Below are 18,303 nucleotides of genomic sequence, written 5' to 3' on the forward strand. Positions count from 1 at the left end.
GTGTCTGGGAGACTCCGGCCCACCTCCCGGCTGGCCTGGCTTAAGGTTCAGTCAGAGTCTCCTCCTTTCCATTGTCCACTGGCGAGCCTTCTCTTGGGGCCACAGCTGGGACCCTTCTCCATGGAGGCCTCGTCAGGCCAGGTGTGGTAGGGGCAGGGCCATCGCTGGGCTCTGGGGCTGGTCAGCACTAGTCAGTTGTCTCTCCAGGCTGTGCTGAGCTGTGACAGCATGGTGTCCTCCAGACAGACTCAGCAGAAAAGGTCCTCTCCCGTCCTGTGGCTGGGGGACAGCTTTTGAGTCATTAGGCCTCAGGTGACTGTGTTCCTCTCACACCCCAACCTGCTTCCGCGGCGCCCAACACTTCCTGCTCCGACCAGGTGTGAGTGGGGACTTTTCTTGCCAGGGCCTCTGTGCTCCTGCGAGGGCCCATGCTGCCATGGCAACCAGGAGCAGTCCTCTGTGCTCACGCCCTCCACCCTCAGCCGGACTGACCATCCTGTCATTAGAGCTGCCATGCAGAAAACTGGGGCTGATGGCAAAAGGCCTCCATCCCCATCTCCATAGCAACAGCCCAATCGTCTTGTCACTGCAGACTTTGCCACCTGTCCAGTTCCCAGGGCAGGGTCACAAGGTCTTCCAAACTCACGTTCTAAGGAGCAGAGGCTCCCGTGAGTCTGGGAACCAGAGGAGAGGGAGCAGACAGCTTGGCCACTGGCAGTGCCGCACGTGCCCGACCACCCTCAAGCTTTGTCACTGCCTTCTCTGCCTACTGTCTTGAAACCTGAGCTGGAATAGCGGGCCCAGCCAGAGCAGAGGCCCGCAGACCTGGGTCCTCACCTCAGGAAGCAGGCACACCCACTCACACCTGCAAGTGTGAAGACCCTGGGAACGGAGCAGCAGGCCTGGGTGCTGGAGCTGACTCTGCTCAGGAGAGCCACTTAACCATCTGGAGCAAAATGTGGGAACCCAAAAAGGATCTTGACGGTGTTTCTGGCCCAAGACCCTGAGGTCTGGTGTGTATTTTATACTCACAGTGCTTCTCAATTAGGACCAGCCACACTGCAAGTGCACAATGTGGCTGGTGGCTGCGTATTGGAAAGTTTTAAGATGTGAAGCTTTCTGCCTGTGCCTCTTGGGGTGTAGCTGCTGTCGAGAATGGGCTCCCCGCCAGGGGAGATGCCGTGACTTGTGACTCAGGCTGCAGGCTCTGGCCCCTTTTGTTTAGTGTCGTCCTTTCTGGCGCACGGGATGAGGACAGGAAGGGGCACCTTTTGGTGCTCTTTCTTTTGCTGTTTGTGTCAGTAGCAAATTGTCTGAATGTAAAAGTGGCCTTTGGTACCCTGCCAGCCTTGGCCTCGGCTCTGTCTGTGTGCTGGACACCTCTCTGTCCATTCCTCCGCTGATTCCACACTCTTTGTTTGTGTAACTTTTTAGTTTTTTGATATCTGATGAGGCAAGCATCTCTTCTTTTTTTCTACAAAATGTTCTTTACCAAGAGCCTTTTATCTTTCATATAAACCTTAGAATCTACTCATCCCATTCCACAAAATAATGGTGTTGATAATTTTGTTGGAAATGCATTGAATTTGGGGAGTCATTTCAGGGAACCGACATCTCTATAACGTCAAGTTTTCTGATTCAGAAATATGGTGCATATGGGTCCACCTTTACGTCCTTCAGGCGAAATTGTCATAACTAATATTGATTAAAACATTTACAGTTCACAAAGTACTTACTTTTGCCTTCATTCTGTCATTTGATCAGACAATCTGGGGCAGCAGGCAGGGTGGTATCATCATCGCCACCTTCTGATGAGGCCGTTGGGGCCGGGGAGGTGGAAAGACGGGCTGAGGTGGCCTGCAGTGCTCACAGGTTTCTTTGCCACAGCCTCGTGCTAAGGACAGGGGCTGAGGCAGTCTCTCACGCAGAAGTTGCAGGTTCCGCCCTATAGCCTTGCCCTCTGTGGCCACAGTTGACTGGAATGTCACCTGATCCGAGGGCAGCCACACCACACACTGGCCAGGGCCTTGCGGGTGGCCTCACAGGAGATATTTACTCGACAGGGACTACTTGAAACCGTGGGTGGGTTTGTAGGGGACCTCAAGTGGCAGAATGCACTCCAGCTCTCCCAAAGGCAAGTCCTGCCTCTTCCTCCGGGGTAAGGCAGGCTGCAGTACATTCCTGGCTGAAGAGTCTGGGGAGCGCGGGCCGGGGGCTCTCCAGGACTCCTCTTGCTGTCTTTCCCGCCAGTTGGGAACACTTGTGCTTCAGCTCCTCATCCTGCTGGGCCCCCTCATGGCCGATGGATTGTGCCCCTCTCCAGGGTCCACCTGCCCGCCCTGGGTGCATCTCCTACTCCTGCCCTCTGTCTTTGTGTCATCCTAGTGGAAGATTTGCCAGGGAGTTCATATGAACATATGTATTTAACATTTTTTGTTAACCAGAATTTTGTGTTGACACTGTTTGGGGTTCACTGACCATCTTAATCTGGAAACCCCATTGCTTCCCTCAAGGGTCAAACACAGTCTTAGGCACTGTTCTGATTGGACCGCTTACTGCACAGTCAGCAGATGGCCTGCATTGACGGGCTGAGGCCTGAGTCATGTGCCTTTCTTTAACCAATTGCTTGTGTTGATTGGCTCAGAATTCTGGATGCCCAGGTGAGAACGGGGGGCCCTGGAGGGGGGTATGTGGCAGGAATCAGACGGGGCTCAGCAGGGTGCATTCAGGGGGTGCTCAGAGAAGAAACTCAGAGGGGGCCGAGGGGTGGGGCTCAGTGAGGAGTTTGTGGGCTAGTGGGGAGGGGGTCTAAGGTGGTGCCTGGTGTGGTGGACTGGCGAGCTCAGGGAGGGGGAATGCTTGGGGTGGGGCTCAGCATCCTCTTGAACACCCGAGAGCATTCAGATTCTTTAGGATGACTTTTCCTTTGTGATGACTCCCATCCAGCTTTCTGTTTTTGGGGTCCTGAGGACTGGGCCTCCGTGGGACCCAAACTCCTCTTTGGTGATGGCCAGCCCCAACCCTCTCGCAGAGCCTGTGCCTGCCCTCCTGCCCCACTTTCTCTTCTGCAGACTTTCTCCTACTTCCTGTGCGGGGCAGCCCCACAGTTGTCAAGGTGACATCCCCATGTCATGCCCCTGGCCTAAATGACCCTGTGTCCAGCATGGGCTACACTGCCTCCCAGCCCCGGAGCTGGAGAGGGGTGGTCTCCTGGTACAAATACTGCTTCTGAGAAGCCCCCGCACAGGAGGTAGTTCTGAGGGCGCCTGTCTCACCATTTCCGAGAGCTCCCAGCTGGCTCGCCTGCCCACGCCTGTCTTCCTTGGCTGTGATTCCCGTCCTTCCCACTGCTTCCGGGTGAACCTTCTCATAGTCTACTCCTGTCCTCTCCTGCTCTGACATCTCCTATTCCCTCATGTCTGTGTCTATCTTCCCTGTGGCCTGGAGAAGCCGATGGGAACCAAGGATGCCTGGGTGAGGTAGTGAGCAGCATTTCTGGAGGCTGGTCTGCTGACTGATGGCATCAAGTGTCTGCTCCTCAGGCTTGCTGAACTGCTGACGAGGGACAGGAGAGGAAAAATTCTCCTCTGCCCTCTTTGGTTCTCCAGCTGGGCCTAAGAATTAAACTGACATTAAAAGAAGAAAAGTAGACAAGTTTGATTAAAATTTTTACATGTACATAGAAGCCTTCACAAGAGAAAGAAGACCCCCAAGAAGTGACCAGAGCAGAAAGCTTTTAGACAAAGAAACAATAAATTTGTGAAGAATTGACAAGACAAAGGGGCTTGGGCTAGGGAGGGTAAATTGCTAAGAAGGGACTAGAAGATGAGAGTTGGTTTAACGAGGTTTATTTGTGCCCATTCTTCTTGGCCTCCATTCATCTCTGGTGATGAGAAGTTTTCCTTCCTCCTGGTAGAGAGAGGGTACCCTTCACATGGGAGTTTAATCTCCTGCTTTCAGGAATAAAACGGAGGATCAGAGTTCCCTCTTGCACCTACTGTTTCTCAATTGCTTTAGCTCAAAATAATCAATACATCAAAGAGACGTATTTAGGGGTGACATGCTTTGAACGCCTTTGGAGACCTGACCACATCAGTGGCCCCTTTCCTGTGTCATCTGTGGAGACTCATGTTGCATTTACAGTGAAAACAGCCCTGCTGCCCTGGCCTTAGCTGACTGGACAAGGGGGCGTGAGGGGGAGGCTCCTGCGTGGCAAGGATGCCTCTGGGCTGGGCCTCCTCGGATATGCCCCTCGGCCAGCTTTTACTCAGCTTCCTGTGGGGTTCCGCTGTCCAGCCAAACCGACACCTCATGTGAGCTGAACATGGCCTCGAGGGTGGGTAGGTGCCTGCACAGAAGGGGTGAGCTTACAGGGCCTAGGCCTTTTCTCATGGGCCACGTTGCTCCAGTTCCATCAGCAGAAGAGCTTTTCTTCTTGGGCCCAACACACAAAGGGAAGCCTGGACTCCCAGAGCTGCACCCCCCACACTCCTGTGGATGCTGCCTGTGTAACATCGGTGCCTCTTCCCTGCAGCCTTTTCTATCCCCATAATTTCGGACTGACAGAATAGTTGCAAGAACAGTACAAAGAACTCCTGGATACACTTCATCCTGACTCCTTAAATCTAGTTGCCATATTTGCTTTATCCTTCAACTATCTATAGATGTAGAGATATAGAGATAAAGAGAAGTCTGAGCATTTAAGAGTAAGTTGCAGATGTGATGTCCCTTTACCCCTAAATACTTGTGTGTATTTCCTAAAAACAAAGAATTCTCTTCCATAACCACAAGGCAATGATCAAAATCCAGAAATTAAAACAGATACAATACGGTTCTCTAATCTGTACACCTTATTCAGATTTCAGCCTACAGTCTGCAGAACGCCTTTAACACACTACGATCTCCTTCCTTTTTGTCACGAATGATAGCAATATACATAATCATCATTGTTGTTACTTATTAAACATCTCCTGTGACTAGAACTTGGAATAAAATGCCTTATCATTCCCAGCAATATGCCTATGGAAAGGGTCTTTTCTAGTTTTACAGAAGAGAGAGACTCAGAGAAGTTAACAGTTTGTTCGCTTTTGTGGTTTTGTGGTTTGTGGCAGTGCTGGGACTGAATCCAAGTTGGGTGGCAGCTGGGGTGATGGAGTGGAAGGTGGGTCTTGCTTTTCAGTAAGACGGATGGATGAGCTTGGGGAATTCGCAACCACATAGACCGAGCGTGGCTTCCTGGGGCAATGGAGACTGAGCAAGGCCAGAGAGGGGGAGAGCTGCCAGGAGTGGAGCTGGGCTGTGAGCGAGTTTGTTACGCGTTTTGGTGTGGACATGTGTACCTTATTAGTGATTTCCTTTAACCTGAATCTCAGTTTCTATGTCCGTAAGGCGGTAATAATGTCTTCCTGTTTTTGTGAGGATTAAATGACGTAACACGTGGAAAGTGCTTGGTGCAAGGGAAACTTCAGGACAACTACTATTATGTGTCAAGGGAATACATTTAAGTCTGTTCCAACCAAGCACTGTCCTCCCCGTCCTTTTGTTACAACTTTCCAGTGACAAAGGAAAAGGACTCCTGGGATTTTCTTCAGAAACCGCTCTCGCCTGCCCCCATAGGGAAACTGTGTCAGTGCAACCGAGACTGGGCTGCACTGACCGCTCCCAGGCATCTTGTGACACTGCCTGGCACACTAGTGTGCCCACATAGCTGGCCTGACATTGGCCAATGACTGTTCTTGAGGTTTAGTTCCAAAAAGGAGTGGATGTGGAAAAGCCCTTTCCACCGTCTGTGCTCAGAAATACCCAGGGAAGAGAGTTGGTGAGGAAGGCGGGGAGTGAAAGGGCGGGTGGTGGGAACTTCCTTCAGCCACAGTAATACTTAGAGCGATGGTTCTCTAAACCGCTGCTCCCCAGGGCATATTGGCAATGACCAGAGATTTTTGGTTGGGTAGGGTGTTACTGACATCTAGTGGGTACAAGGCCTGAGATGCCTCCTACAATGCATGGTTAGCCCCCAGCAACAAAGAATTATCCCACCCAAAACATCAATAGTGCTGAGGTTGAGAAATTCTGATTTAGAGTAATATTTAGAGTGATCCTGTTGGTTTTTCAAATATACCATCCCTTTCCCATCATCTCAGATCTGGCTGCTTCTAGCGTGATAGTGTAACTTTACCGCCAACTTCCAAAGACAGAGGTCCTTATATGTGTGTGTCCTGCAAGACCCGGATTACGTGATGCCATTTAATAAACAAGAAACAAGCACGATGTAGTACCCGTAGAGAACCGTGCCTCATCCATCCCTATCCATTGACCAAGCATTATTTCAATCTCAAGCAAAATGAGGTTTTCCAAGTCACTGTGCATCAAGCTGCTCCCTCAGTGTGGAGCTGAAATTCTGCCCCTTCTGAGGTGAAGCGCCTCTGCTGCCACTCTGGGAGGTCAGCAGCTGGCCTCCTAAATCAGTGCTTAGACAGTTGGTTTCACAGGGTGGGCACTCCCGAGCCCTCACCCCTGTAGGCTTGTGCTGAGGGGTCCTGTGTGACCAGGAATTCGCTCCCACAGGGCAGGAGGAAGGCCTGAGACATCGATCATCTGAAAATGAGAGGCATGCCTTCACATCCCAAAGGAGCCTCTAGAAGAATAGGTCCCTGCCCTTCACTCAAAAGATCTGATTTACAGAACACTCGCCAAAAAGGCAGTTCGCCCATAAATCAAAGCCCCTAGTGTCGGGTCTTCAAAGCACTGGAGTGAGGGTGCTATTTGCGTCTCACTGCGCGGAGCGAGGCCCCGGGAAAGAGCTGGACACCTCCACACGCCCCAGTAATCCTGGAGGATTCCCGACGGCCCAGAGGGGCGGGGCCGAGCGCACGCTCACGCGCAGCGCCCCGCCCCTCGCCTGCGTGTTTCCAGCCCCCTCCTTTCTGCATCCGGGGCACGAAAACCCTCTGTTAAGCTCTCAGGAGGCGGCCCTGGCCGGAACCGGAAGTAGACCCCAAGCCGGGAGGAGGGAGCCGGGAGGAGGAAGCCGGCGTCCGACCCGTCAGCAGCCGGCGGTGGTCCGAGGGGCGGCGGCCGCGCTGCTCCTTGCGAGCCGGTCCGGCGGCCGGCCCGAGGGCGCGGCGCCATGAAGCTCTACAGCCTGAGCGTCCTCTACAAAGGCGAGCCGAAGGCGGTGCTGCTCAAAGCCGCGTACGACGTGTCCTCCTTCAGCTTCTTCCAGAGGTCCAGGTGAGTGGGCCCGGGCAGGCGGCGCCGTGGCGCCCGGGCGCGGAGGCCTCAGGGTCAGGATCCTGTCGGGTCGGGTCGGTCGGGTCGGGGGAGGCCCGGGATCAGAGGAGAGTCCAGTTCGAGGGTGGCCCGGGATCACAGGAGGGTCGGGGTTGGGTCCGGGGAGGCCCGGGCTCGGCCTCCACCCTGGCGGTGGCCTCGTCCTCGGTGTGCGCGCGGTACCTCTGAGGAATTATTCTCCTTTCGCTCGAAAAAAGGTTTACACCATTCTAGAACATACTCCCGTACTCACCGTTTTTCAAATTTATGTCGTATAAAAATTATAAGAGGAATTGGAAAAAGTGCACATTCCGCAGGTTCACGCCCGTAAGTTCTAAACTAGTAGGTTAAGGCCCGGAAATCTTTGTTTTAAACCAACGCCTCCCACCTAGTGATTCTGCCCCAGGCAGCTTAGGTGCAACACCTCGAGAGCCCTGTATATATTATCTGGTTGGGCTTTCCAGCAATTCGGTGTGAGAGATGTGGATAGACTCTCCGTTTGATGGATGAAGTCACTGAGGCCCCCCGAAATTGTGTGCTTTTTATGTTTGGGCTCTAGTGATACAAAAGAATTCTATCCTGAAGATTTAGAAGGAAGCATGGGATTTGCAGGGCTTACGTGCTTTTAAACATTTCTGGGGCACTGTAATTTCAGGAAAGTGTGTGTTAGAAGTACCACAGATGCTTCCAGCCCATTTGTGGGGGTCTGGGGGCCAGGGTGGCTCAGGCACAAAGAAGGACCCTACAGAGTCAGTGTCTGGTCACCCAGTCTCCAGGTCTGGGGTGATCTGGATTCTGTTCATTGCTTCAATGCAGTGATTTTGTTCTTGATGAACAAAACAAAGTGGTTTGCTGGCAGGATCTAAAAGAATTCCTGTTGTTATTTTGTTGAAATTTTCTGCTTCTTTTGGGTCTTTTTTGATACTTAGCATTCTTTACCATCGCCTCTAGTTTCTGCTCTGTGTTGCTGCTTTCCTGTGATGGAACTTTTGGTGCCACCTTGGCTGACTCTGATTCTTTTCTTTTTCACTGCCCATGTATACCAAAGATCCCCAGAGATTTCACTGTCGGACTTGCACCTCCCTAGTTTGGGACACTCATGCCAGTTTCTGATGATTAACACGACTGCAATACTATAGGGACATCTCTACTTGCCTCTCTTAAAACAATGTGTCTTCCAGCTGAGCTTATTGTTTTCCTCATAAGGCCTCCTCACTTCCAACCTTCCTGCCTCGTGATTACAAGACCCCGAGTTTGAAACCTTCGAATGGTTTCCCAGCTTTTCTGGCCCTTGTTTGCAGCCTCTCACATGAATCGATCTTTCCTTTGTCTGATTACAGTCCTACTCTAAGCTCTGTTTCTTTTTCGTTTTACTACATGGGTTTCCTTATTTGGAGTCTTTTTCTCTAAGGGATTATTCTGACCATATCACACTATCAAGATAATGGTAGCTAGTAATACTGTGCACCGGGCATGTGCTGAGTGCTTTACACAAAGTAACTCATTTAACCATCACAAGGAATCTTGATTTTAAAGAGGAGGCCCAGTGCAGTAAGGAACTTGCCTGAGTCACACATCTCTTAAGTGGTGGAGCTAGGATCCTAGCCGGGGCAGTCCACTCCAGAGTCGGGTCTTCACTCGTCTTCTCTGGCTCTCAGCGCAGTGTCAGAAGTTTACAGATCTGCAGGACCCCAGCTCTGGACTCCGAGTCAGGATCCTGCCCTGATGGCTCTGTGGCATTCCCAGTCGGAAGCTTCTTTGTCAGCCCCTGGCTGAACTGGTGTCACCTGTGACTGTTCCTTCTGGCCACGTCTCTCTGTTGAGCCCATGAATCTCTTCCTCCCTCTCAGTCTTTGTACAAGCCGTCCGCCATTTCCTTGTCTTGGCTGAGCTGTTGCCCTCCATTCCTTCCCGAGTGCCCTGGGCGCGTACCATGGAAGAGGCCCAGCATTCTCTGCGAATTTGTGTCGCATTGCAGTGTTCAGCCTGTGGCTCAGCCATCACTGGCTGTTCATCTGCCCCTTGTGTTTTTCCAGTGTAGTTTTTATTTGCCCTGCATCTTGGAGTTTGAGAACAGGAGCTGGCTTCTACTTTTCCATTGTGTCCCAAATCATAGTCTGACCAAAATGTTAAGTTGACTGTAGCTGTAGAAAACTCCCCAGAAGTCTGGAAGTGGGCCGTGGGTGAGCTAGGTAGCAAACAGATGTGGTTGGAATGGTCGTGGTGATTTGTAATTGTCTGTATTTGTGTTCATTTGCAAAGCGTTTCTTATTTGTTACTAAGGTTGGGAGGGAAAGGAATGAAGCCAGTAAGCAATTTCTCCTTAGTGTATAAGCTCAGAGGTCATTTTGCATTGTTTGGGGACAAGGTGACGGGAACAGGTAATGTGTGTTGTGTTTCTTAGTGTTCAGGAATTCATGACCTTCACAAGTCAACTGATTGTGGAGCGCTCAGCGAAAGGCAGCAGAGCTTCTGTCAAAGAACAAGGTAAGTGGACCTGCCAACTTGGGAGTTGTGTCCTGGCCCTGCTGCCACACCTCAGGCAGCTGGCAGCTTTCTCAACTCGGGCTGTCGCCTGTGATGGAAAGGGCTCCCAGGACTCCACTCCTGTGCTCCCTTGTTCTCTCCTTCCTCCCCCTCCTCCTCTTTATGCAAAATTCTGTGCCCCGTGCGCTCTAAGCTGCCTACTGAAGATGGCCCCCACAGCTTGGACTCACTTAAGATTACGGTCTGACTCTCCTGGAGCGATGAGCAGCCTCTCTTCTGTCCCTCTCTTCCTCTCCAGAGCTGTAGACAGCTCAAAAAACGATTTCCAGCTGGCCCTGCTGAGGCAACACTGCATTCTGTGCTACTTTGATTTTTGACTAGGAATCTAAAAGCTCATTTTTTACTCTTGAGCATTATTTTTTCTTCATAATTCAGCTTTCCTGTCAGAATTTTTAGGCATTTATTTTATAGAGGCCAGTGTTACACAGACAGATCAGGGAAGGTGCATGTGAGTTTCTTCAGGCAGAAAGAAGGACCGTCACACGTGGTGCTGACATTGGGTCGCGCAGTGTGGGGGTACCGTGTCGATGGTGCAGGCAGGATCCAGTGTATGTGTTCTGGGTGGGATCCCTGTGTTGTTCACATCCCGGAAGTCAGATTGGATCGTGAACATTTCAGTATTTTCAGTTCTCAGGTTGTGTCTGCCTTCCCAACTTTCTTACTTAAAAGACGTTTCCTCAGACACTGACCGCGTCTCGGGTTGTGTACAGTGTGCACTTTGACTCCGTGTTTGAATCTTATTTGGGAACGGAGACAAAGTGGAGGGTGTCAGTGATGATCCCCCGTCCCTCTCCTCGTCCCTGCTCTCATTTATCTCTGCCCTTTTCTGATTTCAGGGGCTCACGGTCTCTCTCCGCTTTAATTTGTTTTTCCTTGTTTAGCGTTCGAATCTTCTGGGTGAGAGTCTTAAGGATAAGAAGGTTCTTATTCGTCAGCTGTAGTCCTTACATTCCGTTTACCTCAGGGATATGGTTAGCGACATCATTTCTGAATGCTTTCAGAGTGATGAAAACTAACCCCATGGATTGTGACTGTTTTGCAGAAGCCCTTGTACAGTGTGTACCTTTTGATAGTTTGATGGCTCCAGCACAGTAATACTGGAGACCTCAGCCAGCAGTGGCTGATTTTTTTCTAGATGGGCCTTCTCTCTCCTCCCCGCCGACCCCCATGGCACCCCACAGAACGCAGCAGGCCAGGCAGGTTTGCTGTAATAAGGAAGCCTGAGGCCCAGAGAAGTAATTTCCTCACTTGGGGCCACGCTGGCAGGGTTTTTTAAGAAAGTGGAGGCTGCTTGGCTTGTCCAGGGTTCCCTCAGTCTGGGAATAGAGCAGAGCTTTAGAGGGCTGCCGAGACTGTCCCTGAGCCACAGTTAAGCCTCACCTGGAGCTCAAGGATATGACTTGGAAAGGCACCTGGGGCTGTGTTTCCTGGGAGGTGTTCTGCACCACAGGCGGCTCCTCTAGACCCTGGCTTGCACACTGGGCCTCTGGGTGTGTACCCGTCCTGGAGCAGGTGTTGGGCATGTTGACGGCAGAGCTCCCATGGTCACTGTCCTCTGTGAGTTCCGTTGAGCTGTGCTGCAGAGCCCCTCCACAAACCTTGCTCAGGCTGGCTTCGTTGACCCAAAAGGCAGGAGCCCAGCATTGGGATGCTTTGACTGAGTTGGGGAGTGAAAAAGTCTTAAAGTCCTCATGTCACCGTCCGTGTGTCTGACCTCTTATCTCCTTAGAATATCTGTGCCATGTTTACGTGCGAAATGACAGTCTTGCAGGAGTGGTCATTGCTGACAGTGAATATCCATCCCGGGTGGCTTTTACCTTGCTGGAGAAGGTGAGTTTGCAGTTTGTCTGGACCAGACTTGGGTGGATGAGTGTGGACTGGGGCCAGGGATGATGACAGTGCCTGAGGTATCAAGGATGGAATAGTGTGTCCAAAATCAACTCGTTTTCAGCTCTTCTCCTTATCCTACCAAGAGACAGTCTGGCATTCCTCCCAAGTTCCCTCCCTGATGCTGATTTCTGCCCCTTGTCCCACCTGTGTCCAGGCTAGTGTCCCTGATGCCACCTTGACTCTCCCCGTCTGCCACAGAATCACAGCATCTCTCCTCCTGGGATAGGGCCCTCAGGTCAGCTCTGGCTGTGTTTGCTGCCCCAGGGCTCCCCTCCAGCTGCCTCTCTTCCTGCCTCCACCCTCAATAGCCATGACTTTCGGTTCCTTCTCAGCCACACCAGACTCCATGTTCTGCCCTGTGACTCACCTCCCCTCCACAAGGCCATCTCTGCAGACACTTCTGTGCTTCTGCTCACAGAGTCCGCTTCCTGACCCATCCTCTGGTTATAGTAGCTCCCTCCCCTGATGGAGCTGGCACCACCACAGGGCTTAGCACCTCTACCTCCATGTTCTTCAGGTTCTTTGAGAGGTGCTAATTACAAACTCCTGGAAGACATTGGCTTCATCTTGTCCCCCAAAACACTAACATACTTATAAGCACATGAAATCTGTTGGTTGCTTAAATCCGAAGGACCTAATTCTTCCCTACCTTTTTTTTTTTTTTTTTTTTTTTGGTAAGGAAGATTGTCACTGAGCTGTGCCAGTGTGTCACAACATCTATGCCAGTATTCCTCTATTTTGTGTGTGGTACACTGCCACACCATGGCTTGATGAGCTGTGTATAGGTCTGTGCCTAGGATCCAAACCCATGAACCCCAGGCCACTGAAGCAGAGCACATGAATTTAACCACTGACCACCAGGCCAGGGCCTAATTCCCTTTCTGAAGAATTGTTTTGGAAAATTAGAGGGCCAGTACTCTTTTTCCTGGAAATTCATAACCTGATAAAGGTGGAAATCTAGTTTATAATCCTAATACTTTTATCATTAACCAGACGAGGTTCATCTCAGGCTGGGCATACTTCATGTTTAAATCCCAGAATATTTAGGAAGGAGGAACTTGAGCCTAGATTTTCCCCTTGCCATTAGCCTCCGTCCTCTTCCCTCCTCCCTGGGCCCCTCTTTTGGGTAAGGCCTTGGGTCACACCCTGTTGCAGTGGGCGCCAGTGAGGGGCGATGGCAGGTATTGAGCTCCCTTGTCTTGCAGGTTCTGGACGAATTCTCCAAGCAGGTCGACAAGGTAGAGTGGCCAGTTGGATCCCCTGCTACTATCCACTATGCAGCCCTGGATGGTCACCTCAGTAGATACCAGGTAGGGAGCCTTGTGTACAGACCACGTGGCCCAGAACCGTGTGAAATGGAAAAGCCAGTAGTTGTGGTAGTTGTGGTTCTGGGTGACTTCCTGACAGCCTTGAGGTCAACATACGTTTGGAAAATACAGGGACCCACATTAAGGCCAGGAACCTGAGCTCCTAGGCAGGCTTTCGTTTCTCTGGTGCATGTTTGAACAGCCCATAGTTTTTAACTTGGAAAGGTGTGTTTGGCTCACTCAGGTTTGAGCTTTGTTTCTAGGTGGTCACTCTAGTCTTGACATTGTTCTTATTTTTGGCTTTTTCCTAGAACCCCCGAGAAGCTGACCCCATGAGTAAAGTACAGGCTGAACTGGATGAGACCAAGATCATTCTGGTAAGCAAGAAGGTGGGAGGGCAAGGCCGCAAGCTGAGGGCAGAAAGATTGGCCAGCGATCACGCACACAGTCCATACTTGTTTTAATCATAGCTGAAACACTTTGCTGAAAGTGGTAGTTGCCCACCCCTCCCCATGCATCAGAGGCTTCAAAGCCAGACTCACTGAGACAGCTCCCTGTCTGTGCGTCCTGCACCGCATCTTGGGTAATGGCCCCCATTCTACTAGGGGCTCAGCTGGGAACCAGCGTGGCCCTTGTTCCCCACTCCACTCCCTGTCTGGGCAGTTCCTCGGTTCAGACGGTCTGAGCTCTGGTACTGCCTCCTCACCACCAGCGCCTGCCTTAGCTTGTCTCAGAGCCCAGTAGGTGCCTCACTTGCAGGGTCTGGGTCACAGTGGGCGGACTGAAACGCAGGCCCCTTCTGGAAGAGCGAGACCCGTGCATTTTTGTCTGAGATCTCCTGGTTTGTAACTGCTACTTCAACTTTTTTTTTTTAACTAAGCTACCTTTGGCACCCGAGCAGCATCTGTTTTCACCTCAGGTTTGGCCTCTGCCTCACTTCTGCCCACTCCAGTCTGTCCACCAGACAGTAGCCATTGATCCGTTACTCTTCTGCTTCAGGTCTTTCAGCAGCTCTCACATGAGGTTCAAGATCAAGAGCAGACTCCCTGACAGTCTCAGGACTGGGCCCTGTCCCTGCCCAGACCTGCCCAGCTCCCACGCAAGCATCCCCCGCTCAGGCCTCCCACGTACTTGGAGGCTACACCAGGCCCTTTCTGAATGTCACTGTGTTGTCACTACTTGTTTGTCTGTCTTCCTGACACGTTTATATGAGCTCCCAGGACTGGAAGCTTGTCTTATCTCTACATCCCTGCTCACAGTACAACAGCTAGCTTACACCACTGCCCAGCGATTAATGGGCCCTATGTGAGAGCATATAAAGCCCAGAAAAGATGCCCAGAAAAAACCCTGCCCCAAATATGAAACTCTTGTCAACACTGGCTCAGTTTTCATGCACATTGGTGTCTCCTGGAGTTGAACTCTGGTCTGGGGCGGGACCCAGGAGGCTGTGTCTATAAAGAGCATCCCAGGGGCTCCAGACATAGGTCTTCTGGCCCATGCTTTGAGTACTGTGCTGTTGGGGCTTTGGGATGAGAGTCCGCTGTCGAAGTCTCAGCTGTCTCTCTGTCTCTCACGTTTCCCCACGCTTTCTAACCAAGCCCCATCTCTTCCTCTGCTGTGTCAGCATCTGAGGCTGTGAGCACACAGTGGGGGGACCCCCATGCCCTATCCTAGCTTCTCTTTCCACTGCAGAGAGCAGACGGGTCACATCCCCCAGCCCTGTTCTGGCTGCATCTGGATTATTGGTCACACTACTTCTCATCCCGTCTTAATCCAGTTAACTTTTATGGTGGAAATCTGAGTTGCTCTGCTGTGTGGAGATAAAGGAGACTCTTGTTCATTGCTCATTCTGTGCCATCTCAGGCGCACATTTAGGTTCATGCTCCTTGCTCTGAAGAAGCCTCTGGGGGCCCTGCAGCTTCTGCAGCAGTGGCCGTCTAGGGTGGAAGCCAGCCAGCCACTTCCTGATGACCTTGGCAGTGGGGCCGCGGGGTCTTCTGAGGGCCTCCATCCCATCTCACCCCTTCACAAGGGTCTGCGTGCATGCTCCTCCTCTCTAAGCACATAGATGCTCCTGCAGGTTTGGTAGTGACGGCGTTTCAGCTCAGTGCCCCTCTAGGGATGGGGAGAGGTTCTGGCCGATGGGAATATATGTGTACAAATGCAGATAGAAGTATTCTCTTCTAGAATGTGGTTATCTACACCTGTGCAGTAGAGAAGTCTTTGGGAAGTGCTCTGTCCCAGTTAGAACCTTCTAGATTCCACAGGAAGGTCACTAGGTCCTGTTGCATCCACAAGTCTGGGACACTGTGTCTTGATGCTCACGTATGGGGGAGGAGCCCAAAGGAAGTGCTGTCTGTGATTGAACTTCGCAAGGGGCTCATGTCAGCTCACTTTGTGAACAAAGCGTTCTTTTTCCTTTTACCTTTTCCCCAGCACAACACCATGGAGTCTTTGTTAGAGCGAGGCGAGAAGCTAGATGACCTGGTGTCCAAATCGGAAGTGCTGGGAACACAGTCTAAAGCCTTCTATAAAACGGTGAGTACCGGCCCGCTGCTCCGGGCACCCCTCCAGAGAGCTGTAGAGCCTGCTCGTCCCCTGTGCCCTCTCCACTGAACAGTCTTCGAACCGTCGGTGACGAGCGGTGAGAGCAGAAGAGGGGGCTCGGGCCCTGCTGGAGGGAAAGCAAGCAGAGGCTTTGTGCCCCCTGCTGCTAGGCTCCCCCCAGGGGACAGAAGCTTGGTTCAGGTTCTGGTCTCTGGGACTTCACCTCATTCCTGCCGTCTGCTCAGAGAGATTCCTAGAGAGGTTCTTGTGCCTCTGGTTCATTTCCCTGTGACGGAAGCATTGTGCCTTTTGGACAGTGGTGGGCCGAGTTTACTTGGTCTGTCCACACGTTTGCTTTCCTGTGGGCCTTGGAGGGAGATGGCCAGTGGGGTTAGGGGTATCTGAACAGATAGTGAGAGAGAAGGTAATGGGCCCCACGAGCCAAGTGGGAACCTCTCTGTTCTCTAAAGACATACTCAATAAGAAACACCCACCCTGGGGTCTGCATCATGGGGAGACAAGGGCAAAGCAGTCAGGCACTCAGCCAGTCCGCCTTACACTGCATTCTCTTTGTACCTGGCTTAACAGCGGCGATTTTACTCGCTCTTGACAGTGTTAATGGGGTATGGACAAAATGATCTTGGGGGTGTGAACTGATTCAAGACAGCTTCCCTCGAGGCGTTGAGGACAAGTGAGTTGTTTCTCTGTCTCTCCTTCATGGTTCCAGTTCTTCTGTCCAACTCAGTGGTCTGGTTCCTGAAGACCCTAGTAAAGCCACCCCCTTTCCCGTGGAGCGCCCTCTGCTGTGCGTGCTGAGGTTGGGGCTGCTGGCCTTCTCAGCCTCTCTCTTCAGCTTCTCTTTGTTTCTTTCAAGGCCCGGAAACAAAACTCGTGCTGTGCAATCATGTGAGGGCAACCATCGGAGGCCCCTGCCCTGGAACGTCACCGTCATTCACATCAGAACTGCAGCCCCTGGAGACACAGAGCTGCCATGGAAAGATCCTCAGTGGGGACAGACTCTCATTTTTCACTTTGGAGCTCCTGGGAGGAGCCGAGGGGTGGTGGAAGGGACCTGGGGGTGGGGAACGTTCAAATTCACATGTCTGGTAATTTTTGAAAAGATAATTTGAGGCCCCCAAAGGTGTATTTTTGGGCCAAATGAAATCATAAACTCTCAGTGACTCCTGTAGATGTTCAAGGGCTCGTCTCGAACACCCTGGGAAGGCCCTGGGCCCCTGACTTTGTGCGAGGACCCCGGGGAGGTCAGAGCCAGCTCTCTGTTGATCCCTCAGTATGCCTTTGGGTTTTATTTGTACATTAACTGTATTAACACTCCAGTAAGTGGATGTGCACCCTGATAACACACCTGGGACAGCACAGAGCTTGGGCGTGGCTCTCGGGAAAGAGCTGGGGGCTGAGCAGGGCATGGGCCAGTGCTTCAGGGCCAAGGACTTGACCAAGGAGGAGACAGTCATCGGGCTTCACAAATTCTGAGCTGTCGTTTGCATTTCTGCTGAGATTGGCTTCTTCTTGAGGGCAGAGCTCATCTGGCAAGTTCCACAAAGATGTCTGGTGGGTGTTTGAAGGGGGAGGCAGGGAGGCACCTGCCCTGACTTGGAGTTCGGCTTTCAACATCTGGATCACAGCAGTGTGTGCTGCAGTCTCATGATCAGTTTTCATTTGTCTCTGGTGACAAGACTGTCTTGGCAACCACTTGGGGCCTGCGTGTCTTAGCAAGTGGCCACCGTTACTGGGCACCAAGAGAAGGTGCCAGCTGGCCCGAGGACTCCCAACACCATGCTTGTGGTCTGAACCAGCAGCCCCCCAGCCCAACTCCAGTAGGAGCACTGCTGAGCCCCCCAAGCAGCACGAGGCCTATGGCTCTGAGGCCCAGCCCTGGAAACAGGCACGCAGAGCAACCCAGGTGTTGGCCCAGGAGGTTCCGGGCCCCTCTTTGTCTGCCCGGTCCCTCAGGTCTTCCTGCCATGTTCCACAGTGCCTCCTCGTGCCCTGCTGTGCATTCTGAGGACACAAGCTCAAGATGTGCCCTTGGGACCCTGTCCCCACAGAAGCTCCTGCTAGGCTGGCGTCAACTAGTGCAGTCTTGTCCTTGGGGAGCCTTCCTTGAACATGCTGGTTCTTGCCCTACCCAGGAGGTCCCACTGCCCCAACAGAAGTGCCAGCAGTCCTGAATTCCCTTGCTGGAGCCTGAAGGTGAGATCTGTGTGGCTTCTCAGGATCCCACATCTAACAGGTTTACCTGCCCACTGCCCTTGTGTTCTGGGCACTGCTGGTCAGGATTTGGCCACCCCTAAAGTAGCCTGCCATGTGATTCTTCTACTGCCGTAGAAGCCCCTGGGAGGCACAGAGCTGGCCTGCCCATGGGTGCCTGAGATGGCTGTGGCCTCCCCAACCTCCCCTTGGGAGTGATTGGGCCGCCTCCGACCATCTGACTCTCTTGCCTTGGAGGACGCAAGGGAAGGGGTGGAGGTGTGGACTGCGGGGAGGAGGAAGCAGGACCTCAGCACAGTGCGTGTCTGGCTGCCCTTCCAGCTGGGCGGCGAGGGTGGGCCTGGCTCACGCCCTCTGCCTGGCATTTTCCCTCTCCTGTTGTATTCAGATGTTAAATCATTTGGCAAAGAGTGTATTTTAATAACTGCTGCCTAACTTTTCTCTGTGTTCTGTTTGAGAGGTTTCTGTCTGGATAAAGTTGTTTGAAATTCCAGAAATGGTCCTGTGCTTT

General features: G+C 52.1%; 1 protein-coding gene across 1 annotated transcript; it reads left to right on the forward strand.

The window, feature by feature from the left end:
- The first annotated feature begins 7,008 nt into the window (after positions 1–7,008).
- YKT6 (YKT6 v-SNARE homolog) lies at positions 7,009–18,285 on the forward strand. Its single transcript, XM_046669972.1, has 7 exons — positions 7,009–7,230; positions 9,674–9,756; positions 11,546–11,646; positions 12,912–13,016; positions 13,325–13,390; positions 15,450–15,551; positions 16,435–18,285. Exons 1-7 carry the CDS (start codon positions 7,127–7,129, stop codon positions 16,468–16,470), a joined length of 597 nt encoding a protein of 198 aa, XP_046525928.1. The 5' UTR covers positions 7,009–7,126; the 3' UTR covers positions 16,471–18,285.
- Positions 18,286–18,303: the final 18 nt, after the last annotated feature.

Source organism: Equus quagga, chromosome 8 (assembly GCF_021613505.1).
Source record: "Equus quagga isolate Etosha38 chromosome 8, UCLA_HA_Equagga_1.0, whole genome shotgun sequence".
Lineage (NCBI taxonomy): Eukaryota > Metazoa > Chordata > Mammalia > Perissodactyla > Equidae > Equus > Equus quagga.